The 27,923-nt window shown below is 38.7% G+C and overlaps 1 protein-coding gene across 1 annotated transcript; it reads left to right on the top strand.

The window, feature by feature from the left end:
* Nucleotides 1-2,199: 2,199 nt before the first annotated feature.
* On the top strand, nt 2,200-16,523 carry LOC306862025 (fibroblast growth factor 10-like). Its single transcript, XM_079404607.1, has 3 exons — nt 2,200-3,218; nt 14,206-14,309; nt 15,615-16,523. The coding sequence occupies exons 1-3, from the start codon at nt 2,912-2,914 to the stop codon at nt 15,807-15,809; spliced, it is 606 nt and encodes a 201-aa protein (XP_079260733.1). The 5' UTR covers nt 2,200-2,911; the 3' UTR covers nt 15,810-16,523.
* The last annotated feature ends 11,400 nt before the right edge of the window (nt 16,524-27,923 follow it).

The following is a 27,923-nucleotide window of genomic DNA, read 5'->3' as shown; positions in this document are numbered from 1 at the left end:
TGACAATATCAGTTAGAAATACTTAAATGGTTTCAGTATATTTTTCTAATCAGTTAAATCTAAGAAACACAGCCAAACATTATTATTTAGCAACATTTAATTATTATTATTCATAAATGGATCCTCTTAATAAGAAATGTATCCCATGAGATGCATAACTGTAAAAGTGAAAATAATAGCAGTATTTTGAAGAAAAAAAAACATGAATGCTGATAATAATAATATTTGAGGAAATACGTAATTGTAAAATTGAAAATTACAGCAATATTATGAAACAAAATCATACATAAAAACATGTCATTTGGTGTATTAGAAAATAGCAAATAATGACGATGATAATATCCCAGGAGATACATAATTGTAAAATTTGAAAATAAAAACAAATGTTTGAAGAAGAAAAAAAAAAAAACATTTATATGGTGTTTTGGAAATAGAAAATAATGCTGATAATAATTTTGAGATTCGTGTTTTTTAGGCATTCGTGTTTTAACAGGCTAATTAGCAAATATTACAATGTACTTTCATTAAAAAAAAAACTTTTATACAAACTTATAAAGCATACTTTTATACAAAAGTAATTTGATCATCTATCAGCTGTTCCAGGGTGGTCTGACATTCACTAGAAACCAGAAGAACATTGAGTTCCTCTTTAAAAAAAATCAATTAAGTGTGTTGTAATAATCAGAGTTCCCAGAGATCCCATCCTCCTGATTGTATCCTTGTCCCTAGTGTTGGCAGGAAATGTCTGACAGAGGAAGTGTGTGATAAGACCAAGGTGTTTGCAAGGAGACGTGAGATTAAGTGCTGAACCAACACTTCTGAGGACCCCGGGCACCTGGTTAGACCAGCACTGGGTAGATGGAGCTCATGAGGGTTATGGGGAGAGGAAAGAGAGGAAAGATTGAAAACAGCTATTCATCTTCAAACATGAGCTTTTGAGAAGATCAGTCTAGGGTTTCGGGTTTTCTCCTGTTGTTAAAGTTTGTCTCACTAGAGGGAACCAGTGCCAGCGAAGTTTTGTTATAACCCCAGACACAGCATCCCACATCTTTGCGATGATGAAAATGTAAGAAATAGTACTTTGAGCTTTGTGCTATAGAAAATAATAACAATGATTTGCCAAGCAATGCTTTGTGCTAAACAATATGAAGTACTAAGTAAACTATAAATGAAATTGGCAAATGTTTAATTGTTTCTCTGAGCACATTGGAAATGTTTATTAACAAATCTTTGAAGGGACTACCTACACTTTTTGATATTATACTATCAGAAAATTATATTGTTTTATGAATGCATTCAAATGCTCTGGCCACAGTTTAGTTGCACTAACACACGTTTCTTTTCCCTCTTGTTCTGCAGCCCTTCCCCCCACCCGTAATGAGTAAACGTCTCCCCAGGTTAGTGGTCGACTTCCTCGTTTCTTCACGACTCCAACAGTTCTTTTGACGGAAGGTAAGTCTGTCATGAAATGGTTACGCAAGATGACCTGAGAATTTCAATAATTAAACTTTTTCCTTCAGGACACCCCCTCATATAATTCCAGAAATGTGCTTCTCACACCTTGTTTAAAGTACTAACTGACTTGGTTCTCGGCTGCACTACAGGTTGGAATTCAGGACTGAAGATGTGCCCAAATATGATATGAACGATATTTACTTGGCAGAAGTTAAACTTGGTTCGGTGTTTCCACCAAAAAACAGAGAGGGATGTCGAACAAGAGGAGAAAAGCGGAGATACGGATTCTGTTGGGACAATATATAAAAAGGAAATTAAACAACACACAAACCAGTCTCGAGATAAAGATTGTTTTCAGGGTGAGCTCTATCCCACGACAGCATTGATGTCTCTTTTCGTTGTCGTAAATGCCCATTAAATGTAGTTTAATGGCTATAAGACTTTATTAGGCTGCTAAAAACTGATTCCGAATGTGTTTTGAAGGTACAAACAGTTCAGGTACATCTGATACTTGTTGTACCTACTGTAGGACAGAAGACTGATGAGGCCGGCGGTAAATGAGGGGAAAAGCGGCAATCAGCTCCAGGTGTCTCTGATAAGGTTCGCATGCCACGGGGGGGCTGCAGCAGTTAGCCGGAGGAGACCTGTATGGGCCGACGCAAGGGGCTCCCAGCCCAGAAGGGAGGGAACGGGGTGGGAGGGGCAGTGAGAGAGAGGGAGACACTGAGAGTGGGTGAGGCAATTGGGAGAAACAGAGTGAGACAGATAGGATAGGGGCGAGGAAAAATGCCCCTCGTTGCCTCTCATTCTGACGCACACATGCAAGCAAAACATGCACGCGCACACGCGGATCTTCAAAGCCGACTGCTTTTCATAGTCTCCCTATTAGCTAAAGAGATTACATCTGGAGCCGTGAACCAAATAAATAAGGTGAGAGGAGTGTCAGAGCTCAGTCTGCTCCACCTCAGGATCCTCTCAGCACTTCAGTGGTGAGCAGAAAGGAAAACCACTCTTAATCACAGGGACATTGAGAGAGCTGGACACAGCAGGGATTACAGTTTTTTTTCCTACTGTGGATTCCTCTCGTTTCATCGAGAACAGATTTGCTGGCCTGTTGCATTTGGGTCGTTTTGCAATTCTTCTCCAGAACATTTTCCTTGCCTCTTGCTGTCCTCGTTTTCTCCCTGTCCAACAGAACAGGGGTTCTTCACTGGATTGTACGTCGGAGAGCAGGAGGAGGTGAAGCGGTTCCCCACGGAGGTGTTTTGAGTTATGGATGTTGACACATTCCTTGTGGACACGAGGAGAACCGGATCCAGCCTGAGTAGCACAAGCAGACGCTCCTGCCACGGACGCTTCGCTGGGCTTCACCTCCTGGTATCACCTTTTCTCCCGGCCAGCTCTTCAGCATGTACCTTTCTGTGAGGCTCTTCCCAGTCTTCCGAGCTCCAGGACAATGTGCAAATGGAAAGTGACTAAGGGTGCCTCAGCCTGGTTCCGTCTGTCCTGCCTTTCTCTGCCGCTGCTGCTCCTGCTCCTGTGTTCGGCTCTGCCTGTGGCCTGCCATGACACCCACAGGGCCATACGTGCCCCGAGGGGCGCCAACTCCTCGTCGTCTGCCGTGGTGGGGCGGCATGTGCGCAGCTACAACCACCTCACGGGGGACGTGCGCAAGAGGAAACTCTTCTCCTACCAGAAGTTCTTTCTCAGGATCGATAAGAACGGAAAAGTCAACGGCACCAAAAGCAAGGACGATCCATACAGTGAGTAACGCCTGTTTTTTTCCTCTTTCCTTTCACATGTGGGTCCCATAGAAGAAATGGGACTACTTATTTCCTGCCTCCTTTGATTTCGCAGTCAAACATCCAGCAGATAATATAAACCTTACCTGATGTTGGTGGGCGCGAGCTGCTGTGCATTGAGTTGGGCTTTGCACGCGTTGCTGAGAGGTAGTCGGCTCTAATGTTGGTCCTTAGGTTTCAGAGTACAGATTTATTCGTAGCAGGTTTCCTGGATCCAATTTGAAATTACCAGGGGAGCCTTTCCTTTCTGTAAAATGTGCAAACTGTTGGAAGTTACTCCCGAACATCACGCAGTCCATCAGTTATCTTTATTACTGCTGCTGTAACTCCCTTGTCGCTGCAACAAATGCCATACTTTTAAGATTTTATTAATTTCAAGCACATGTCAGGTGGTTCTGTTGAACATGTTATTGTGTTTATTTATGAATAATCAGAAGAATTTTAACTTCGTTGCATGTCCAGACACCCGGCAGGGAGCTCGAAGCACCTGGCCACCACACTCCCAAATCTCCCTCTGCACTTTTTCGTTAGTAGGTTGCACACACATTGCCGCTAATAAAAAAGACTTTGACATATGGGTCCCATGTGCGTGCTGCTCAGCTTTTTTAGACTAGGGTATGTTGGAACTCCGCAAGACATGGCTGTGGGTATTTCAATTAGCTGAACTGCCTCTTAAATGTGTTGCACAGAAAGCCTCTTAATAAATCCAGGCTTGAAGAGTTCTGGAAGGCTTTCAACTACCATCAAAGAGTTTGTCCAGAAAGCTGGACACTGTTAGGTCCAGTGTTGTAGACATTAAACATTTACAGTTGTATTTATTAATGCATGTTTGAAAATAAATAAACAAAATAAATGTGAGCCAGTTTTTTTTTTTAAATTAAATTAAATAGAAAAATATATACATTTATGTCTATCCTGCTTGTTAAAATATGAAAACATATACATATCATATGCCATGTTTTTGTACTTTTCCTATGCCAGTGATCTCTGTACATGTCAAAAGATTCCTGCCACTCGCTTACCACATGTAAAAAAAAAAGCACTGTCCTTGTTCGCTCCCACAATGACCCTTAGGCATGAAGCATAATGGTAATAATGTTCCGGCCAGATGCATTGAGTTTCAGTGGGGATTCACTTCTCGTTTCAGTGCTGATATATCTGAAGTGTGGATATGGCCTGGAATGTCTGCGGGAGGCATAGCGAAGGAGAACCACTTGTTGGTGAATGGATCATTTCTCCAAAACAGATTGGACCTCTGCCATCCCTCCGCTTTCCCTGCGCTTTTTTGTGGGTGCTATAATTGAATTCGAAGGGCCTCTGGTGCCCACAAGGTAGCAGCAGTGCTCCCTGCGTCTCTTGCTTTAAAAAAGCGGCACGGTGAAATGTTAGTGTGCGGCGTTTACAACAAGTGTGTTTGCTTGATTTATGCTGTAATCAGAGACCATTGTTGTTGCCTCAAATGCCCGTAAAACGGGCAGAAATGAGTGGCTTGCTATGTTATGTATCATCATGTACTTGAAACATCAAAACATCCTCAAATGATTTTACTCCAGTTGGAGCCACTGGCATTTTAAAAGGAACCAGTCCCTTTGCGGTATAATATTTCTCTCAAGTTAACAAAAAGAATATTCCCATGAACAGCATGGCGTGTTATTGTATATAGACTGATGTCATGTCGACAATTATCTTTGTGTTTGAATAGAACTGAATTTTATCAAGAGGGAAAAGACCGTGCACAGATCTGAGCTGTCAAACTCAATTTTGAAAAATGTATTTTTAACTTCCACGTTTAATGTTTATGAAAAGCACACTTTGCGTTAAGCTGAAATTAACTGTCGAGTGAAGGTCAGTAGTTTTAGAGTTACAGGATATACTTTTGGAAAAGCACAAAGTAGAAGAAATGACATTTTATTTTCATGAGACATTCATGTAGCCTATTTACCAGCAATGCACGTAAAAAATGTCACATCTTGATGCAAAATTTACATTTACACCCCCGTAAATACTTGCAGTAAATCAAAAGTCCGTATTTTATGAGTGAGCCAATATTTGTTTTGCATATTTGATTGTGGAAAAATATTTGCAGAGAGCCTAAGTATGATAGATTGTTACATTTCCCAGATTCAAACTCCCAGTCAGAGAGTCTCTTTGTCCATGTTTGAGTTCTCAAGTCCAGCCTTCTTTAGTTTTCAAGTCCACAAAAGACCTGTCTATGTGCAGCTTGAAATCCTATCCCACCCATATTGTTTGATTTCCTTTCAGAATCCATCAGCTCAGTATCACTTTTGTCACATCGTGTCTCCCCCAAGACATTTTTGGAAATGGCACCCCGTGCTGGAACTCGGAGCTGTCCTCGGTGTATTGAGCGAGCCTAACAACAAGCTCACTGTGATGCAAAAGCTCTCACACAGACCGGCCGGAGTTTAATCTTTCTTTTCCTGTTTTGATCTTGTTTGTCTTCTTTCTTCTGCGCAGTTGTTTTGTGTTTATCACACAGCGCTGATGAAAATGTCAGTATTGACACGAGCGCAAAACCTCTGGAGTTGGCATGGCCGGAGGAAATTGTTAATGAGGATCATTAGACTTTGACAGTTTGATTGAGGGGATTTGTCCGATCAGAGTTCAACTACTGGTTGAATCGTAAGGTCTAAAGTGCAGGGGTCTTTCCAATCATCGTGTCAGCTCTTGGGCAGTAGATCAAACAAGGGTCAGGCCAGCAGTCATTATACGTCTCTCACTCCATTTAGGGTCAGTTTAATCTAATAGGGCTCAATTAAGAATACAGATTATTGCTGGTCTAATGAGGTGTTTCCAGGCCAAACTCCATTAGTTTTGGTCAGAGTGGCACACTTGAAGGTTGTTTTTCTTCATGAGAGAATATAAATTACAGGTGTTGAATTTCTTCGTATGCGTTAGGCTGAACCTTATCAACTATATAGCAAATAAACCCTTGCTTTTGTTTGCTGAATGAATGTTAATGTTCATAACTTGTCTTTCCTCCTGCGTTCCATCAGCTTCTGTCAGTTTACCTTTTATAAAAGTTGTTTTGCCATTTTAATGAGAAGGAAAGATGAATAAGCCTATTCTGTCAAGTGTTTCTCAGAAAATAGCATGGAAGGACACAGCCTGCTGGGCAGCGTTGCGTTGAATTGTTGTTATGACTTTACAGGGCCTGGTGTGACATTAAATCTTTCATCCGGAGCAATAACAAGATAAGCAGATTTTAAATATATGTATTTCTGTTTAATAAACCATTATTCAGTCTTTTATTTACAAATTACATCTAGCAAATTCTAACAACAAAAAAAAACTAAATGACCCACGATGCTTTTGACTTACTTCACCTTCTTTTTGAGCATCAACATCATTTTTGGTGCCGCCATGAATCGAAGTGAAGTATTCTTAATCCCTATGACCAGTTTTTGTTAATGATAGGCCTATAGTCTCATTAAACGCCTTTTTGTCATTGCATTCATGCACATAGTAAACATGTCTGTGATTGATCATAGTGTCCAACCACTGCAAAAACGCATGTTGCAAACAAAACATTTTGACACAGTGATTAATTGTGCAGCCTTATTAGTTAGTGATCATTTTCATATAATATCTGATCACAGATTTATTATCTATATGATTGCATGTTCATCATAACATTGGTTTATTCAGTTACCTTCTGCTTTACAGCTCAAATGTAGTTGTAAAATGACTCACTGGTGTGAATGAACGTGCAATGTGTGAATTTAAATGGCATGTTGCTGGCCATGGCCACTTGCATGGCACTCTTCAGTAGTGTATGTGTGTGTGTGTGTGTGCGCGCGCTCTCTGTGGTTATGGTGCCCGTTTATTGCTCCCGTGGGAAATCCCAACCACACATATAAATGACTTATGAGGATTGAGCTGATGTGCAAAAGGTTAGTGTCAGTGTTTCATTCTCTTTGACCTTGACGTTCTCATAGACTTTCTCCTTTCTGATTCATAAATAACAAAGCTGGCATTTACAAGACATTTTGAGGATCACTACAAGATGCATGGCCCTCAAAAATGCAACATGCTGATAGTTTTGACATGTTTATTTATAAGCTGTCCATTGTTTCATTATAGTTTGTTCCATCTACAATAATGTTCAAAAGTTTGGTCAATAAGTTTTTTCTTTTCTTTAAGAAATTAATACTTTTATTCAGCAATTACTTAATAAAGTTACAGTAAATTACTTAATAAAGTTATTATAAATGAGGTAAAAGTACACTTTAGACTGTCATACCCACAACATGTGTGTATTCTGTAGTAGCAGCTCAACATCTTCATCTAGTTAATACATCCAGTTTTTCCCTTCTGAAAGTTCAACTTGGAGGAGTGGAAGACCAGATGTATGCCTAACCTCTGACCCCATTACCTAAAGCAGAGCACCATTTGTGCCATGAGATGTTCTGGGAAGAAACAGCACTGTCTCTTTTCTGCTGTGGTCTGTCTGATTGCCAGCAGACGGTGACTAAAAGCACACTTGCCCACAAACCAGTGAGACAACAATTGTTTTGGAATTGTTTTGAGGAAACTATAAGCTTTGAGGTGATTATTGAGCAGTTTACGGAGTAAGACAGACAAGTTTTAAGCCATGTACAGGGAGTTTAGTTATGATAACTGTGAAAGCTACAAGCACATGTTGTTCTTTTCATGTTTATCAAGCCATTGAACAGGAAAGATTGAGGGAATGACTTTGCAAGGTCTTTCAGTGTCCTATAGATATGTTAAGTGTTTGATATGCTACACTGTACTGGACAAATGAGAGCAGGGTGAAGCTTTTCTCAAACACATCTTCTCACAAGCTCCAAGGGGAATTCCTAAGCGATGTGTGCTTGAACAGATGGCGGCGGTTGGCGCACCAAAGCACTGAAGAGAGACGAGGACCAGTGCGAGCAGAGATGCATCTGGCCTGTCAAAGAAGTGAGCAGGAAGTTTCAGTGGTGTTGCATTGGTTCCCGTTAAGATGGGTGTTTGCTCTGACATTTAGGAGGAGGTTGAAAACTGTTTGCCGCCACAGAAGGTTGTCTGGATGTTTGGGTATGTTATGTGAGTGTTTGGGATGATGCATGCATGGCTGCATGTGCGCAAAGTGTTTCAGTGGTTTCATTGCCCAGACAATGCAAACACTGAACAAATCTGTCTGTCATCAAAAATTAGTGGTGCACAAAATCTTCAGTCCTCTGACAGTTTGCAGGGTGGTTAACAAATGCCTGGATAGTTAGTCAAACAAAAACATGATACTTAACATGCTCTGATGGTCTTGAATAATGTGAAGAGTTTAGGGATAATAATTCATCCAGAAATTTAAATTCTGTCATTTACCCTCATGTTGTTCCAAAAACACTTTTTCAAAATATGAAAACAAAATGTGTGTAAATGTAAATCTCAAAACAACCCATTATATAGTTGCTCTAAGTATGGAGCCTGGCAACTGGAAGAGAGAAAGAAGAATTGTACTCATATTCTGACTTTCTCTTCTTTATGTGCTGTTTCAAGGAGTCACATTTTAGCAGATTTATAGCGGGAGAGCAGCACTACTGTTTTCACTACTGTCCGAGAACGCATTACGTAATATGAAATAGAGCTGGTTCTTGTGTTTTAAGCTCAGACTGAAGTCATGCACATTTGAACCATATGCCCCTGAGAACTGTAATGTTATCATGTATTCAAATACACATCATCCATAGGGCAAGTCACTAGCCTTAAATCATGTGTCCCTTTTAGCTTTTTAAACACTTCACAATCCAATGTTTTTTTTTTTAGGCCAAGCACACACTACTAGACTGAACCCTGCCTGTGCACACTTAAAGAATTACTGTTTCTTGTATGCAAAGTCGCAGTCTCGCAGACTTTGTTACAATTGTAAACCAAAAATGCAGCATTTGACTTTTGCTTCGCACTCTCGCACCTTGTAGTGTGTGCTTGGTTTAGCAGGCTGGTCATAAAGCCCTAAAGACAGATATTTAGAGGCAGAAGTGCAATGGAGTTACTGTAAGATCTCAGAAGATAAGCTGGTGGCTGTGAGGGAGAACAGATTGCAGAACTCTCTTCACCAGTGAGTTTGCATTGTGCTCTATTAGCAAATTTCAGTAGGAAAATCAGTAATGAAAGCCTGTTTATGAGGTGCTGAAAAATTAACAAAATTGTTTTAAGAAAAATCATCATTCTTCACAAAGCTTTTAACACAGCTCTGAAAAAAACTATATATGTTATTCTGAGTCTGTCTTCAGAGGCCACATATGCTTTCTGTAAACCATCTTGAAAGGCTAATTTTAAAAAATCTTCATGGATTTTGTTTTTACATGATCAAGAGCATCAGGTTATCATCATCTGATCTGTTTTGTAGCTTTTAACATAAAAAGGTTGCATTTGTCCATACAATCCAACAAATAATAGGCAGAACGAAGGTGCTAAAATCTTTGAGGACTGCATACAAACACTTTTACCATCCTTCTAGTCTGAGTTCATCCAAAGTTGCTCTACACTGCAAAAAAAGATATTCTTATTTGTCTTGTTTTCAAGTAAAATTTCTGAACATTCTTAAATCAAGATACATTTACTTGATAAACATTTACTTCCAGAAAACTAAGATTTAATATCGTAAAATTGGGTGACTTCCCTTTGAATAAAGTGTACTTTTCTGACCCCATTAAGGTTTTTCAGCTTTTTCCGCAGAAGTCATTTTGCCTGTCAAGTAAAAGTATCTTGATTTCAGAATGTTTAGATATTTGTACTGGGAAATTGTTTTTTTTTTTTTTCGCAGTGTATTTCAGCAGTGCTAGGATGGGATAATGAGACCCCCCCCCCCCCCCCCAGACCCGTCCACTGATCTCCCTGAGCCCAGGAGCCAGGGGCCCATGGAGCCCAGATCAAAGGTCCAAGTCACTGTCATCAGAAGCCAATGACGGGTCAGCAGCAAAGATGCCTTTTAATGGGGACCCTTTTCCCTTTATGGTCCTGAAGGCAGGGGGTTAATTGAAAAGACGTGCGTGTCAGAGGCGTGGCGGTCCGAGGTTCCCAGGACAATTAAGCACCCTGTTGTAATATATGACTTGACTTATTCGGTGTGGAGAGCTGACAAGTAGTTGAGAGTTCCCGAGTGCAAGTAAAATTATTATTTTGACGTCTGGAAACGATCAAATCTGAACGCTGCTAGGGAAAAGTCCATCTGCCTGATAAAAATGGCTGTTTTCAAACATGTTTGAAGTGGATAGGGGTCTCTTTCACTCTCTCGCAGGCTTTGTTGGTGATGCAGGTTGCACGAGGCTACAAATAAGAGGCTGTGGGTTTTTTTGTAATTACCACAAGATGCGATAACCTGAGTTCTGTCACCCTGCCAAGAAAACATTGAACGTCGTTAAGCGGTAAGGGGTGGGGGGGGAGGCCACCTACAGAGCCTGGGGCAAGAGCCAAGTCTACTGAGGGAAGATCACGCTAGGCTATGGGTGGGACTCTCTGGACCACCATTGGGCCATGGGCAGTGTAATGTCACAGACACATGGCCGCTCACGGGCAAGGTTTGAGTAAGGTGGGGCCGGGCTTGTTAAAACGCAGAGGCTTTTAAGTCTTTGTAATCCAAGCCCTAACGGGGAGTAAATCAAGAATACTTGGAGGATTAGGTTGCACTGCCAAAAAAAAAAAGAGAAAATTCTCTCGCTTTTTTTTCAAGAGAATGCCTTGGCTAGTGCTTTGAATAATGCAGGCAGCAAAATCGTGTTTGTCAGAATACCGGAGCACAATGATATAGATGTAACAAAACATCGGATCTGCCAGGAAAACTGTTTAAAAGTAATCACGCTCTTATGAGTCAAGACTTTGCTGTCTGTAGGGCGGCCGTTCTCAAACTGTGCTGTGTGAGAGATTCCAAGTGGCCAGCGAGATTTTCTGGCTGATAATTTAAAATAAATTATGCATATATAAAATATAAAAAATAAGGGACTGTGAGTTGAATGGCTGACATAATAAAGACTAAAAAATACATAGCTTATAACTAATAACCATCAAGTACATTATCGTAGTAGCAGAAGCCATTTATTATTATTTAAAATATTAATTATTTTTTTTAAATAAATTTTATAATAAAAATACAAATAATATATCTACAATAAAGCTGAAATAAAATAAAATATAAATATTACATTAAAAACTTTGATGAAAGTTAGAATCGTTGCCTTGGCAAACGATGAAGCACTAAAGTTATTAAAACTTAAATAAAAATAAATTAAGCATCTTAAAAATCATTTAAAAATACTAATTTGTGACGAAGGGCTTCTGCTACGTTGATGATTACTCAGTATTATTCAGTAACTGATAGTTATTGTTTCTAAACTAAGGACAATTTGTATGCTGTTCAAAACTCAGACTTGAGGTGTTAGGTGGTCTGCAGTTACTGATTAAGTTTGAGAACCACTACTGTAGAGGTTTGTTGAGGTTTAACTCTTACATGACTGCGCGTACGCACTTTAATGAGCCAAATAAAACTGTAACAGACTTGTTGCACGCACAGCTGTTGTTCTTGGTAATGTCTTAAAAGAGCTTACTGCACTTCAGACACTGGCCTTAAAACATTTCACTGTACTTTTAGGTCAAATCTCACATTAAATAACTGGTATTTGGCAGAAATCCAAAATGAAAGAGAGGCAGATCTTAAATGTTTATGGTGTGGAAGAAGAAAGCATGTAGAGAGACCTGTTGCTTAGATGCCTCAGAGATGTTTTGGTTTTGTAAATCCAGCCTTTTGTTGCAGACCTGCATTTCAGCTTCAATGCAGACAGGAGAAACACTCCTGGGACTCGTGAGGGAGTCGTAAAAAAAAAAAAGACTCCAGCGTATTTTGGTTTGATAGACCACATCAAATAGCCGAAAGCAAACAGGTACTTTCTGCCAGACGATTCAAGATTTATTTTGACATAGCACGCTTTAAAGAGCAGCCACCAAATTTACTGTAGACATGACATGTTGTTTGCTCACATGACATGACATCACTCTCATAGGGATGGGTGCAACTGCATGATAGGTGTTTGAGATTTCTGGTCAAAATTTATATGCGCTTGTGTCATTTGGGGCAGCTGTTTTGTCCACTCTATTACTCTTTGATCATGGATTATTCCCCCTTAATCCTACCAAGTCTGTGATCCCATCTCTGAGCCCCCTCCTTTTATTCTGTTGCTCTTGCTCATGAACCTGAGGCGAGGGAGGAGCGAGGATGGAAGACTAGGTCTCCTTACATCTTCTCTTGGTGATTGCAACCTGAGCCCATGTGGAGTAACTGCCTTCAGATCCACTTAATCCTCCTGTTGTAGCAGCGCCTGCGCTCCTGATCCACGGGTGTGGATTCAATTCCTCTGCGTCACAAAACTCTGATGTCAATGTTAGGCATTTACAAACCATCCAAGACACAAAGGGTTTTACATAGTTCTGGAAGTAGATATGCAATATATTGACCTTTTTTTTTTTTTTTTTTTTTGCTGGAGTAGGCCATCTGACTGACACATAAATCCACAATTATTTTTGTTATATATATATAATTTTTTTTTAATTGATTGTTTGATTATTGATTGCTGTTTGCCTGTGTTGTAGAACTTGTTGTTAATGGAAACTATTTAAAAGGTTTTTGGTTAATTGAAATAAAGCTGAAATATAAATATTTGATTAAAAAAAAAAAAAAACTTAAACTTGAAATTAAGGTTAGAAATATTGCTTTGAAATGCGGATGTACTAAAATTCCTGAAATTAAAAGAGAAATAAAAATAAATTATTATAAATTATAAAAATAAAGGAATATAAAAATATACAAAAATAAAATATTACTAAAACTAAAATAAAAACATTCTACAAATAAATCCAAAATAACACTGCTTTAAGCTATTTGAAATAGATTATACCACAGTGATAGGAATAGCGTCAAATTAAGCGATCTAAATAATTATTTAAAAATTGCTAAAATGTAATTAATGGTCTCCAAAAACGATGGAAAAGTCAAATGTATACAGACTCTGTGATTAGAATTTCTCACCATCCAAAAGTAACAAGTGGAATATGTTCTTGGACATTTAGTTTAACTATCATTAAGTCAATGTTAATAACTTAACCTGCATGACTTCCTAGGTCAACCGGTATAACTGTGTTGGATCACCTGCTAGACCAGCACTAATTACCCTAAACTAGTAAGGAGGTTGATGCTGGTCTTTTCAGCAGGATTGGTAGGCCGCTCACTTGCTTTAGAAGCTTGTTTTTTTACAGTTTTGATGTGTTGTTGAAAAGATTCAGATAAAAGCACTGAATTGACTTAAGCAACAAGGTAAACTGAACTTCTCGTGTTCGTCAAAGCCAGCCAGAAGCTGCAGGCAAAAGCTCTTTTAACCCCATACACAAACAACATAGGATCATATAGCCCTGTTTGCTACTAGGACATGGTTTGGTCTGGGACTAATCCCATCTAAAGCGTGATGGCTTTATGGGTTTACATAATTGCCTTTTAAAAGGCAAAACAGTAATGGTTACCACAACTTGAATCACTAATGGATACAAACCTCTGCCAGCATACCTTTCAGCTCTGAAAACTCCAAGAAAGACAGCAAAATATGACTTTTCATGTCATAAATGAACACTTTTGAACATAAGTACTCCTGCATGGGAGGATTTTCTGACTGTAGCACTGGGGTTATGAGGTGGATTGTGGGTAAAGTTCGAGGAGGTCATTTCTGTCATCCTTTTACCTATATTTACATGTTGATATTTGTTACCTGTTCTATCATTTTAGGCTTGCATTTAATCTGTGTCATTATGCAATTACATGTTTCACATGACACCAGCAGCGCACCTTGTTTAATGTAAAATAAGTATTTGCATAATTCCGAAAACTCTAAAACCTGCAATGTTTTAATGTGGACATTATGTAAATTATACGTTTATGTTTGTTTTCTAGGTACACTCGAAATCAAGTCTGTGGATGTGGGCATCGTTGCCATCAAGGGGATTCAAAGCAATTACTACCTTGCAATTAACAAGAAAGGGGTGGTCTACGGGGCGGTGAGCATCATTTTCTCTTCATTTCTCTTTTAACTATAGTTAATGACTGGGCTCCACAACAAATAATGATAACATTTCATGATCCCATCCAAACCGAAGACGTCCTTCTTATCGGGAATTGTTAAACAACATTCAGAATTTCTAAACTATTTATGGAAATTCAGCTCTTTACAAGCTTCCAGAAAGATCCGTCAGGCCTCGAGTCCCTCTCAGAGGCTTTGATGTCAGAGAGCCTGCTCTATTTCTCATGTCTCGGGGCACTTAAAAAGCCCGGGGTTGTTTTAAAGGACAGTTCCACTCCATTGCCTATAAATAATCCCCCAGCAAAAGTCGGCTTGAGCAAAAGAGTTCTGTCATCTTTGAAAAAGTAAGACGAGAAGGCCCTCTTCCTTACACTGTAGTCTCTCCTCCAATACTGCTCCATGCATGCGTTCTCCTCCATTCACAATCCAGCCATACAATCCCCTGCTCGCTCTTTGTTCCGAGTTCTCTCCAGCCCCATCGCCTCTCATTCATCCGCTCTCATGAATGGCAAATGTTACCTGAAACAGGCAAAAACAGTGCCGTACTTTTCCCAAAAGTGAAATCAACAGAGTGGAAGGGGAAAGTCCTAAAATGCAATCACCTGTGCCTCAGGTCTGTTGTCCTTACTGCGGAAATATCAATAAAGTGATGTATGCTACTATTTATATTATAGAAAAAAAAGGGTAAAATGGGGAAGTGTGGAATAAATATCATCCTTATGATGATGCAATGAGTAAAGGGGAAAATAGTGGGGTATACAGGTCATCTATAGATATTAATTCTGAAAAAAATACTTTTTTAAAACATAAATAAAATAATATTTTTAAAAACTTACAGATTTTAATGGGTCAATATGATATTGATAATATTTATAACAATATTTTGTATTTAAAATAATTAATTATATACAATATTATATTAATTTTATGAAATGCATTTTTTTTTTTCTGAAAGTCGTGGAATCAATTTTTATAATGTTAAGATGAGAGAAGGTGAAGATAGTAGTGGACAGTTGATCTAATAATACATTCATTCCATTCCAAAATAAATATGAAATAAAGTATACAAATGTATACAATGTAATGTTATATTATAACAATATTTTGTACAGATAATGATATAACATTATAGCATAACATTATATCCATTTCATGAAATGCATTTTTTTTACTATAATACTGATATGGTTTGCATTCATTACTTTTTAAATAAATCAACAAACTGCACTGCATGACCAAAGACGATATCTCGAACTGACTCAAGTATGTCTTCTTCTTTCAGAAGGATTTTGGTGTTGACTGCAAGCTGATAGAGCGCATAGAGGAGAACAGGTACAACACCTACGCCTCGGCAGAGTGGAGGAACAGGAAGAAGCCCATGTTCGTGGGCCTGATGGCCAACGGGAAGCCGATGAAAGCCAAAAAGACCCGGAGAAAAAACACAGCCACACACTTTCTCCCCATTCCTATCGTGTAGCTACAACCCCACCAAAAGGGAACATTTAACTGCACTGAGGAAAGACTTGGAATTTTTCAACAGTTTGGAGAAGGCACTATGTAAAGGAACTAAGAGAACTCTTTTTCACTGAGTCCGATTGTTGTCACATATTTTTTAAGTTATTGGCACCAGGGAAAATATGGGACATTTTTTTATGCCAAACCCTTTTCTAGCAAAGGAAAGGTTGGACCAAAACCTACGGAGAGGAATCGGACATTGCAACCTCCCAGAATGAACTGAAGAGACCTTTCACAGAGTGTATTGCTTGTGTGTATTTGTGTGTGTGACCTTTGGATGCAGTTATTTATGCTGTACTAACTCATACGAGACACTCTAACAGACTCTCAAACTCTGTGACTCAGTGGACTGAAAGTTATGCAAACACTTACTGGAAGCACTTGCTCAAGGTGCAAGACTGAGAGGCCGAGACGGAGACCCCGCATCCTTCATCCGAATTTAGTCAAGCTAGCACCATAGTGTAAAGAACTCTAACATTATTAACATGCAAAAGCCACTGTATTTGATATCTCCATTCTTTACCTGACTGCTTTGGAATAAATTATTTATTTTATGTAATATTTAAAGAAAAACAAAGGCAAAAAAACATGGAATGGGCATTTTTTATCATTTATGCTCCTCTTTTAAAAAGCTATTCTATCGGTTACACATGAATAAATAAATATATTTCTCCTTACCTAGCAGAAGTCGCATCCGTGATGTTGAGAAAAGCTCATTTTCTTCTTTTATTCACTTCTCAGAGGTTAAATGCATCTGTAAAACAAATGATCTTGCTGCACTTAGAGGGAAGGGGTGATACGGTTAATTCATTTTCTGTACTTTTAAAAACTACCAGCTTTATTGATTTTCTCAGTCACTGTTTACATTTTAAAATACCATAATTGAAACCACACATCACTGTTTTATAAAGAAAGCAATAAAAAAATCCCAGCAATAACTATGAGCTTGTCTCTAAAAGCATTCAAGAATTCAAAACACACAGTCTTCGGTCACACATATTGTCCTAGTATCAGTCATGGAAGGAACATTGTGCTTTGAGATTCTTTTAAAGCCGAGTTCATTTGAGCCCCAAAAAGTCTGGTACTCTGAATTAAAAACATTCATCTTTGTTTATATTTCAGCTGTTATCAAAACCCACACATAAATCTATATTCACACTCAGTGCCCTTTTGCCTCATTTTCAACTTTTCCTGCCACTTTCAATCATCAAACTCTGCTCTACTAGCCCACTCACTTCAAAGAGTCAATGTGAAGGGCATGTGGTGTGTATGTAAATATTGGCAGTAGATTATGGGCTGATTCTGATTATCTCTAATGTAGGCCTAAAGCTTTTCCCCCTCTCAAACCTTCGGCGCAGTTCCAGCAATTAGCAAATAAAAACTTTGAAGCTTTGGGTTGAAGTCTCACCTTTTTATCATAGTCTCTTGCTTTTTGCTTTCACGTGGGAACATGACGTTGACTCATGGACTTTCCCATGCAGTTTTCATTGTTTCAAGTTAGAGTATTGATGTGTTTGTTTAGAAGTTCTTTGGGGTGTTTCGTAAACATCTTTTCATGTACAATTACACTGAAATGGATTCGGACTAGGTCTGGGAACCGAGAACCAGTTTAATTTTTTGAGTCGTATGATGTTCGGTTCCTTAACGTACTTTAGCACAGAGAACCGTATTAAAATACTAATACGCAAGGGAATCTGTAGCACGAAACAGACAACGTCCGATTCCCGAACGAATGACTCTTATGAGCCGGTTCTATTGCAGCGAATCAGAAACCAGCGGCAAATTAAATCGAAAATGCACGTGGTCATGTAAACGCGGTAACCCGTTTTGTTTTATCGGAGTAAGGTCATAAACCACTCGTAACAGGTAGTTTTTTGCCTCTTACTCCGATTTTGCGCAACATGTAAACGCAATAACCCGCTTTCTGTCAGTTTATTGAAGTGCGCAGGGGCGGAAAAGTGGCCCTGGACTTTCTTGCACAGAGTGGTCCGCAACACACCACACCATAAACCCACCAGCTAACATATAACACAATTCAGAAATAAAAATCGATAAAATTTTTTTAAACTATTTAAATTATTCTCATTAACATTAATGAATGACTGGCACTTTTTTTACATTATAATTAGTCTTTTCTGGTTTATATGACAAATTGTAAATAATTTAGAATAATTTTTACACATCTTTTTTTATAGGGACAGTTTAATATCACTAACGTTAAATGATATCAGTCCACAATGCTCTGCTTAAAAGACTTGGAATGTAGTGCAGAATATGGACTGTTTTTTTATGGTGCCTTTCTGTCGAAATCATTCTAATATGCTGATGTTCTGCTCAAGAAACATTTCTGATTATTATCAATGTTGAAAACGGTTGTGCTGCTTCATATTTTTATGGAAAATGTGAAACCTTACTACTTAGTTAGGGTTATATTAAAAACATATACTTTTATTCAACAAGGTTGCATTAAATTGATTTAAGTGACAGTATTAACAGTAAGTTATTTATACTTATTACAAATTAATTATATTTTAAAATAAATGCTGTTCTTCATTTAATAATCATGAAAATGCTGAAGTATCACAGTTTCCACAGTTTTTTTTTAAGTGAAAACAGTCTTCAGTATTATAATAACACACATATAACAAATAATTACTGATAATAATTAGGCAGAAAAACAGCATGATTTCTGAAGGAACATGTGACATTGAAGACTGTAGCAATGGTGCTGAAAATTCAGCTTTGATCACAGAAATAAATTACATTTTATAGAAAATCAACATTTTCAGTGTAATATTTCATATTTATTTGATCAAATAAATTAATCCTTCTTTCAAAAACTAACTAAATAAAAAGTCTTAATTATTTCAAACATTTGATCGCTAGTGTGTATATAAAATAATGCATGTGAACTAGCAAATTATATTTTTATTAATATAGGCTATATCAATTTCCTAATCACAGCACTTGAAATTGAAAGTTTTCAGATTTACAATGTTCTAGAGTAAGTTTGAGAATGATATTTTACTTTTTTTTATTGTTTGTTTATTTTTAATTCTTAGACATGTGATAGAGATTTACAAACATTCACTCTTATCTTATATTGTGACGAATTTAAGAAATTTGAAAAGACCAGTAGTAGGCTACTTTGCACCCCTGACAATTAATGTCTATTGTTTAGGATTTTTCATCGTAAACAGTTGACAAATATTGCTGAATTGGCTCATCATGTTTAGCTGCTTACATTTGACCTCAGAGTCAGCTGGCATTCAAGTGGCGCCCAGCTCTGCTCAGTGAACGCTAAATCCCGCCTTCTACACTTTGATTGGCTGTTTCGAACATTTTGACATTGATGCCCTAAGCACGCTAAATTAATTAGAATTTTTGACTCAAATGGGCCATGCGGGCCAATCGTCTGGGCCGATGGAGGAATAGACTACATACACTTACTATAATTCATTGTTTATGTATTTACGCAATGGGCCGGCCCACATTGTACAGCGGCCCACCAGGAAAACTCCTGGGGTGCTTCTCAATTCTTATTTGTGCATCCTCGTTTCCTTTCCTTGCGTCCTTTCCTCGCATCTTAGCTCCACCCCTTCAGGATGCAAGGGAAGGATGCAAGGACGGAGGAACTGAATCAAGTGAAATGAAATATCCCTGCTCCCTTTAGCATCACTTCAGAGCGTCATCAGCTGCGCAAAATGGATCTGCCCTTATGTTGTTAAAGTTTGTTTTTTAAGACATTCAAAATAAATATTATAACGCAAGATGCCCTGTTGAAATATATTACATGCATGGTTCATTTAAATTGCAAAGGTAAAATATAAATTAAAATTATTACTACAAGGGGGAGGAGAATTTACACGTGCGTCAGGTTTTTCAATGAAAAAGACTTCCGCAGATACACCTGTGTATCCTCGCTCATGACTGCGATCCTCGCCTCCTCGCGGTGCAATTAGAGAATTGAGATGTCCTTCAAGATGGCTGAGCTCGATCGGTTCCCGGGTCATAGGATGGAGGACAGAAGAGCGAGGAAGCGAGATGGCCAGTCCGCCATTGGAAGTGCGCATATGTGACAGGAACGCGCCCTTAGTGCAGATTTAAGGAGAAGTGTCTCGCTGCAGCCTACAAGATCCAGGGGCGTGGTTGGATCCAGATCTCCTAAACCTATACCTAAACCTACCCATCTCCACCCCCTGATCCCTAAACCCACCCCATCTCCACCTCTAAACCTACCAATCTCCACCCCCTAGATGTGGATCCAACCACACCCCTTGGATGTTGTGGACTGCAGCGAGCCCTACTTTGGATTTAAGCGCATCTAGACCGAGCAAACGTCTCGCAGTAAAGAAAGAAGGAAATATATCACAAAAGCAAACTTTTTCATGACTCAGAAAATTATAGTTGCATTTATAAATTTACAAAAATGTTGCATTTATAACTGCATGAGGATAATATATGAGCTGTAAGTTTCCTGCTGACATGTTGCAAGCTTAAAGGGGACCTATTATGCAAAAATCTCTTTTATAAGGTGTTTGAACACAGTTGTGTGGTTGCAGTGTGTGATAACATCCAGCCTATAGTGGTAAAAATCCTCCCACTCATTTATTTATAATCTACAAAAGTCATAAACAGTCTCTCAGAACGAGCTGTTTCAGATTCTCCCTCTGTTCACGTCACAGAGGGGAAAAAGTCCCGCCCATTTGTGACGCTGTCCTATAAGCATAGACACAGCCCTGAGTGAGAAGCTACGGTCCGCCATTACTGATTACTTGCTGTAGCTGCTGGAGATATACAATGTCAGCGCCAAAGAGGCTTTTCAACTGTTGTGTTTTGGGATGCACTAACAAACATAGGAGTTTCCATAGACTCCCTACTTCTGAACCGGAGGAAGCTGTGGTTACGTTTCATTGTCTAGTAAGGAAGTGTCCCGGAAAAAAATCGTAAAGTCTCCAAAACGTGTAGGGATCAATACCAACGCTTCGTGCGTGAACGTCAGCTCCAGACAAAGTAAGTATCACAAGTTTGTTTTCAAATTGCCCTTCTGAAAGAGCTTCTTGGCACTCTGTAAGGCTAATGATGCTAAAGCTACCATCATATCTGTCTGTTTACACTGGTGCTGTCTTCATGAATGATCGTGAATAGGAATGTGGTAGTTAATAGTTGCATATGAAAGCAATGTGAGTCGATCGCTTGAGTTTGTTGAGCTCATAATCACGAGTGGGTCTTATAAAGTTTGTGATATCATGCCATGCACCATGAGACCAGCTGTGTTGTTATTTTTATCCCGCCGTGCTCCCGTCTGTGTAATTCATAAACGCAAATTTATTATGCACAGTATAATCAGATGACTGACTTTGAAACAGAGTATGTTTTCTGTAAAGATAACAGGCTTGTACTAATAGTGGAATGTTTATTTGCTAAGGCTAGCTAATGCCAGAGGGTGAGCTCTTGAAGCTCCGCCCTCTTGTCCGGAAGCACCAGGTCATTTGCATTAAAGCAACAATACTCAATATCAGAGCGTTTGGGCTCATACCTTAAAGGGGTGGTTTACTGCCTTTTTTCTTAGCTTGATTGTGTTTATGGGGTGCAATATAACATGTCTTCGTGTTTCGTTTGTTAAAAAACGCCTTATTTTTTATAAATTTCACCTTTATTGTAAGCCGCTTTCTCCTCTGTCATTTGAACGACCGGTTGACTTCCTGATTCTATGAAACCACTCCCTCAGAAACAGGCAATGGGCTCAGATTGGTTAGTTGGGCTGGTGTGTTGTGATTGGCTAAACTGCGTACTGCACATTGTCCGGAAACTTCACGCCCATTACCTTTACGGGCGACAGTTGCATGTGCAATGGTGAAATGTAAGTAATGGTGTCAATATTGCATATCAGTTTGAGCCAGAACCAGAAAGCGTTAATGAAGAGAGTCAAGCAGAACCTCCGCAAACACGGCTCTTACAAAACGTTTCTGAATGGTAAAATATTTTTTTATTATTATTCTCTCAAAGAATTTCGATACGCTGTTACTTGAAAGTGCTGTTTGTTAGCTTTTGAGATACAGTTATCTCCTGATTAAACATTTAATATAACTGAATACATGACAGAGTAATTACATTAAAAATTATGTCATAAAGTATACATTGAAAATACATTTACAAAATTAGTACATAATTACAAATTCGTGTCCAAAATGTTTGTACGCGTTTGTCATAGACACACCAAATAGCATAACTAACTGGCAACTAAAGCCAGCGTTGGCATTTGTTGATAAAACTAAAACATTACGTCTGAAATTATACATGCAAATACATTTCAAATTATTAAATCTTACTTACAGGTTGTGGCCCAACAACTGCTGCCTCTGTTTTTAAAGTTGGAACTGCTCCATGTTTTAGTAATAGTTTCTGGTTGAATCCGGCATTGAACTCGTGTAGATTCTGGAAGCTGTCTTCCGTAAAATGCGCAGCACAGAGAGCTAAGTTATGATTGTAATTGTCAGGAACATAATCAAACATAAATTTTAACCATTGTTGACGAACTACAGCGTCCGTAGGAAGCCCGAACACAGAAGACCTGACAGCTGGGTGAAAATAACACACTTTCGACGGCATGGCTACAGCTCTCCACTATAACTCTTCCTCTTCGACAAAGCCGCAAAACATGGCCTTGCCCCCTTTTTTTTGCATGTTCCGGAGGGAGGGTTGATGTAAATGTATGGGTTTGTTACGTATAAAACCCGGGAAGTATCTCGTTGTAGTCCCATTTGAGTCGTTTTTGTAGGCATTAAACTTCCTGATTTTTAAAAGACGGTATCTCTGCTTACGTTGAAATTTCAGCGCATCAACTTTGTAGATACTGTTCATGCACTAACAGCAACATTACACACTATTTAAAATGAAAAAGTGAAATCGCAATCAACCACCCCTTTAAAAGTGGCAATTTTAACAAGCTATAAAAAAAATATCTGTTGCATATTTTGAGCTAAAACTTAACATACACACTCTGGGGATATCAGAGGCTTATTTTACATCTAGTAGAAAGGAGCATAATAGGTCCCCTTTAATTAAACATCACAAATGACAAATGTATGGAATACTTGGAGCCAGATAAACAAATGATTATATTTTGACATCACTACAGGGAAATAACCTGATCTATTAATGATAAATGATATAATGTAAATGCAGCTTACTTGCGTTGTCAGGTTACCGACATGCATGTAAACGGAGAAACCTGGTTATTTTAATAAGCTGATATTTGTGAGTTATCAGCTTACTGGTGTGCATGGAAATGTGCTGAGTCATTCGAATGAGTTGGTTCTTTTTAGTGAATCAAAAACACAATGCAACCAGGGCGATTGCCGTGATTTAAACAACTAATCTTATAGATAATTGTGAAGACAATTCAGTGTAGTTACGGATTGGTTACTCATATGACTAGTATCTTAAAGGGGACCTATTGTGCCTCTTTTTACAAGATGTAAAATAAGTCTCTTATGTCCCCAGAGCAAATATGTGAAGTTTTAGCTCAAAATACCCCACAGAGATTTTTTCTAGCTTGTTAAAATTGCCACTTTAAGGGTATGAGCCCAAACGCGCTGATTTGGAGTATGTTGCTTTAATGCAAATGAGTTGTTGCTCCCGGAGAAGAGGGCGGAGCTTCAAGAGCTCAAGCTCCATTATTAGCAGTGCTAGCCTTTGCAAATAAACATTCCACTATTAGTACAAGCCTTTTATCTGTACAGGAAACATACTCGGTTTCAAAGTCAGTCATCTGATTATACTGTGCATAATAAATTTGTGTTTATGAATTACACAGACGGGAGCACTGCGGGATAAAAATAACAACATAGCTGGTCTAATGCTATCACAAACTTTATAAGTCACGCTTCTGATTATGAGCTGGACAACTTCAAGCGATCGACTCACATTGCTTTCATATGCGACTTTTAACGACCACATTCCTATTCACGATCATTCTGGTAGCACTTGAAGGCAGCATCAGTGAAAACAGCCAGAGACAATGATAGCTTTAGCAATTAGCCTTACATAGTGCCAAGAAGCTCTTTCAGAAAGGCAATTTGGAAAACAAACATGTGATACTTACTTTATCTGGAGTTGAAGTTCACACATGAAGCGTTGGTATTGTGTCCTAAACATTTAGGGGACGTTACCGATTTTTTCCAGGATATCCTTCAAAAATGAAATTTAACCACAGTGTCCTCTGCTCAGATGGGGGAGATTTAGGAGACTCCTATATTAATTAGTGCATCTCAAACCACAACACTTGTAAAGCCTCTTTGGCGCTGACATTGTATATATCTCCAGTAATGGCGGACCGCAGCTTCTCACTCAGGGCTGTGTTTATGCTAATAGGGCAGAGAGCATCACAAATGGGAGGGACTTTTTCCCCTCTGTGACGTGAACAGAGGGAGAAACTGAAACAGCTCGTTTGGAGAGACTGTTCATGATTTATTGTTTTTATAAAAAAATGAGTGGGTGGATTTTTAACATTATAGGCTGGTTGTTTTCACACACTGCGGCCACACAACTGTGTTCAAACACCTTATAAAAGTGATTTTTGCATAATAGGTCCCCTAGCATTATGCGTTTTGTCAATAGTATTTTATAAAAATAAATGAAAGAGGTCTACCGCATGTTTGTTTTATTTTGTTTAATATAAGGCCAATTATTCGAATGTATTTATGCGGCCTGTAAAAATACTCTAAAATTCACTTTTGCAAGAATCAATTTAAAAGTAATTGGCTCACAATTATTCAATGGAACGCTTCTTTTTCCCAAGTATTTCTTTCAAATATTTATTCCTTAAAATTATTTTTTAATGGAACCATTAGCAACCAAAATCATAATTCTTTACCATTCCCAACCGTTTTTGTAAATCGTGCTTAATCTACAAAGTACCGTTTAATAAGAAAAAAGGCCTACATAGAGATTTCCTTGATAACTACCAAGCCTACAAACTTATTACATTAAGATAAATAAAGATTAATTTCAATAAAGAAATAAACAAGGAAGATAAATACAAATGCTCGTTGTCTGACTCATGAAAGAGCCACAGAGTCATTTGGCTCTCGCAGGGAGAAACCGATTCAGATGCATCATACATATTCAGTGCACAGCGCTGAAGGAATTCCCATTTGTTGGTTTTAGCTGAAATATATATTGTGACCTTCACAACTTCACTCTTTCCCCAAAAGAATCTGTGGCTTGTTGACCAAACCACAGGAGCAGCTGTGAATATTTAATTCCAGAAAGGTTGCTTGGAGAGCAGCAATAGACAGGGCCGATTTTAACAGCCCCGAGGGTAGCGGCACCACTGCATATTTTTGGACCTAGATGTGGTGACATTGAGCCAAGCCCAAGGAGTTCCAGTAACAGAGGTGCTCTCCTATCATTAACGATCAACAGGTCTCCGAGACCTTATGTCAGCTAACATAAAAGAGCAAAAGTGCTAAATATAGTGGTTTTCAGACTGCACTTACAGCACGTGTTAAACACAGGGCCAGTTCAGGCTGAGATTTGGATCTGTTATGATCTCTCGAGGTTTCCAATTTCTGTTCAGCAGGTGTGTCAAACATTTGCCTTGGCTTTGGCTGAGATGAAGCATGTGTTTATCAATTCAGCTCGAGTGAGTGAGAGAAACAGAGAGACCAGGCGCCTGCCAACTCCAGGCAATGCCGACCCTTCAGGAGAACAGAGAACTGAATTTACAAACTAATACGAAGCCATACTCTGCATTTGAATGTAAGTTAATACAACCAAAGTGGGGGTGTATTTTCCTAGCTTTTTTCATCTGCCCTGGAATAAGACCAACATTACTTGTCAAATGTGATTTGAAAACATGAAAGTGTCCAATTGAGATGGCAAGATAGTATGAGATCCTTCACAGACGGGTCTTTCTTGCCCAAACTAAAGTGTGTGTAATGTTCATGTGGGGTTTGGGAAACATTCTGCTAATAAAGTTCGTGTTTATTTGGCCTGTCAACCACATTAATGCACTTTATCCAATAACATTGTTTTCTAGAACAGCAAATGAGCTTGATTAAAGACAACTGTGATCTGTTTTAAGGGTCTGATTTAAGCTTGAAAAATTTTAATAGTGGTTGAGGCTAAGTGGTTGTAAGCAGACAATGACCATTTCCTCGTAAAGTTTTTTTTCAGATTTTTCTTTCAATATAGTTGCATTGCTTTTAAGCATAAAAGTCAATAACTAATCTTGTATTTCGGTTTCATCCCTTCTAAAGTTTTGTGGCCTACAGAGAATTGAGCGAATCGCAACGAATTGAACTTTTCATTGACCTGTGAATCTGGAGTCATCAAACTTTGCCCCTGTACAATCAACAGTTGCTTCAGAACCACGGACAGCTCTGGTTTAGTCTTTATGGAAAGTTGGGCTGATTTGAATTGACAGCTACAGTATGTACAGTATACCAAAGACTAGATGTTCAAGGACTTGTTGTGCAACTGCAAGATTTTATGCAACCAATTGTCCTTAAAGTTAGTCAGCACATTCTGATTTCAAAGGGTTACATCACAAACAGTTGCATAACAGAACATTGTGCGTTTCATTGACTAAGAGTGTGTATATGTGTGTATGAACATGATGCATGAGACATTTAACGCATTAAAATGAATGCAGAAATGCCTCAGTTATCTGTAATTAAATCCCTTTGAGTCAAGATACAGAAAGAAGTCACATCGGTCTTGCTGTTACCAAAAACAAGGCCTTCACAATAAACAGCCTAAAAAATACAGACAAACTGAATTAAAAAAGCTATATGGCCTATATTATTGATAATGACAAGTTCTTCACCTGCTGGATGAAATTATGTCACAAACCCTTTCCATTCATTGTGAGAGATAATGCATTAAATGTGTGAGGCGAGATAGTTCCTACCTGCTAGCTAGTTCCTCGTGCACACCATCTGAAGGAATCTTAAAAAATGGAATTGGATCAAACATGTCAAAAAGTGTTTAACCAAACAGACAGAAGGAACACAAACAGATCTGTGGTGTTTGAACACAAACTCTTCTGATTTTGTTAGTTCAAGGAAAGTGAAGATATAACACATTTTCCTCGCAATTTGCTGGGTTTGATTGGGTTTTGCTGAAAAAGAAATAGGAACTTGATACCTTCAGGTTGCGTAGCTATTTGCCATATCCAAACTTTTTTCGGCACTCCGTCCACAGCATTCCATCCACATGCATTATTTTGTTTTCCTGTGGGTAATATCTGGGTGGGCTGGCGTGTTGTCACACATGGCGTGTGCATGTGTGTCTCGATGATGAGAAACCTCAGGGATTCTGCCTGCAAGCCTTGGAGGACTCTCAGCGGTGAGAGGTCTGGGAGCTCTCGTCTTCAAGGCCGCATTGCGTCATTACAAAACGCTAGCGCTGGACATCTGGCCTTGACATGAAACTTCCCCTTTATCACCTGCTTATTGGACAGAAAAACAAGTCTGGTTCCTCTCAAAAGGACACGTCTTACCTTACTTCTTCTGTGTGGAAGACTTGGAAGTTTTTCAAATCAGAGACGGTGCCTTTTGGAGCATTTCAACACCTATCCTCCCTTATGATCGACTGTTTTAATAGCAGAATTTCAAAGGAATCAACAAGAGTGGATGTCAAAAGAAAGTTTGCGGTGTGTAAAATGAATTTTTTTTAGGAGTTGGCGTTGTAGGGAATACCACAAGTGATGAAAAAAGAGTGGAAAAGAATAAGAATTCTTTACTTTTGTTGGATCAGTCACACGTCTTTGGTATTTGGGGGCAAGCATATTGTCTTTAGACCGCAAAACGTGAAACATCACAGATCCTTTTATTTTCAGATTATGAATTTCAGTGATAAAGTGCGTTTAAGCTCGGGTTTCATAGGACAAACTAAGTCATACCGGTCATCCTGTTTACAATAAAACGTCTGTCACCGTGACTTTTACTCAGAAATCCTGATGTTCTATCAGTCTGCCTACTGCGACGGATATTGAACAGAGCTTCATGGAATTTGAAGTTAACCCTGGAGTCTTTCCAGAGCTGTATGAATAAGGCCTGACCTCCCT

The sequence above is a fragment of the Barbus barbus genome (assembly GCF_936440315.1).
Source record: "Barbus barbus genome assembly, chromosome: 43".
In the NCBI taxonomy this organism is placed as follows: domain Eukaryota; kingdom Metazoa; phylum Chordata; class Actinopteri; order Cypriniformes; family Cyprinidae; genus Barbus; species Barbus barbus.
This window is presented reverse-complemented; position numbering and strand designations above follow the sequence as displayed.

Bases quoted from the DNA above. Each gene is read 5' to 3' on its own strand.
- LOC306862025 (XM_079404607.1), top strand. From the start codon at position 2,912: ATGTGCAAATGGAAAGTGACTAAGGGTGCCTCAGCCTGGTTCCGTCTG. The intron at 3,219-14,205 runs GTGAGTAACGCC...TTTGTTTTCTAG, and splicing joins AAGCAAGGACGATCCATACA to GTACACTCGAAATCAAGTCT. The intron at 14,310-15,614 runs GTGAGCATCATT...TTCTTCTTTCAG, and splicing joins AAGGGGTGGTCTACGGGGCG to AAGGATTTTGGTGTTGACTG.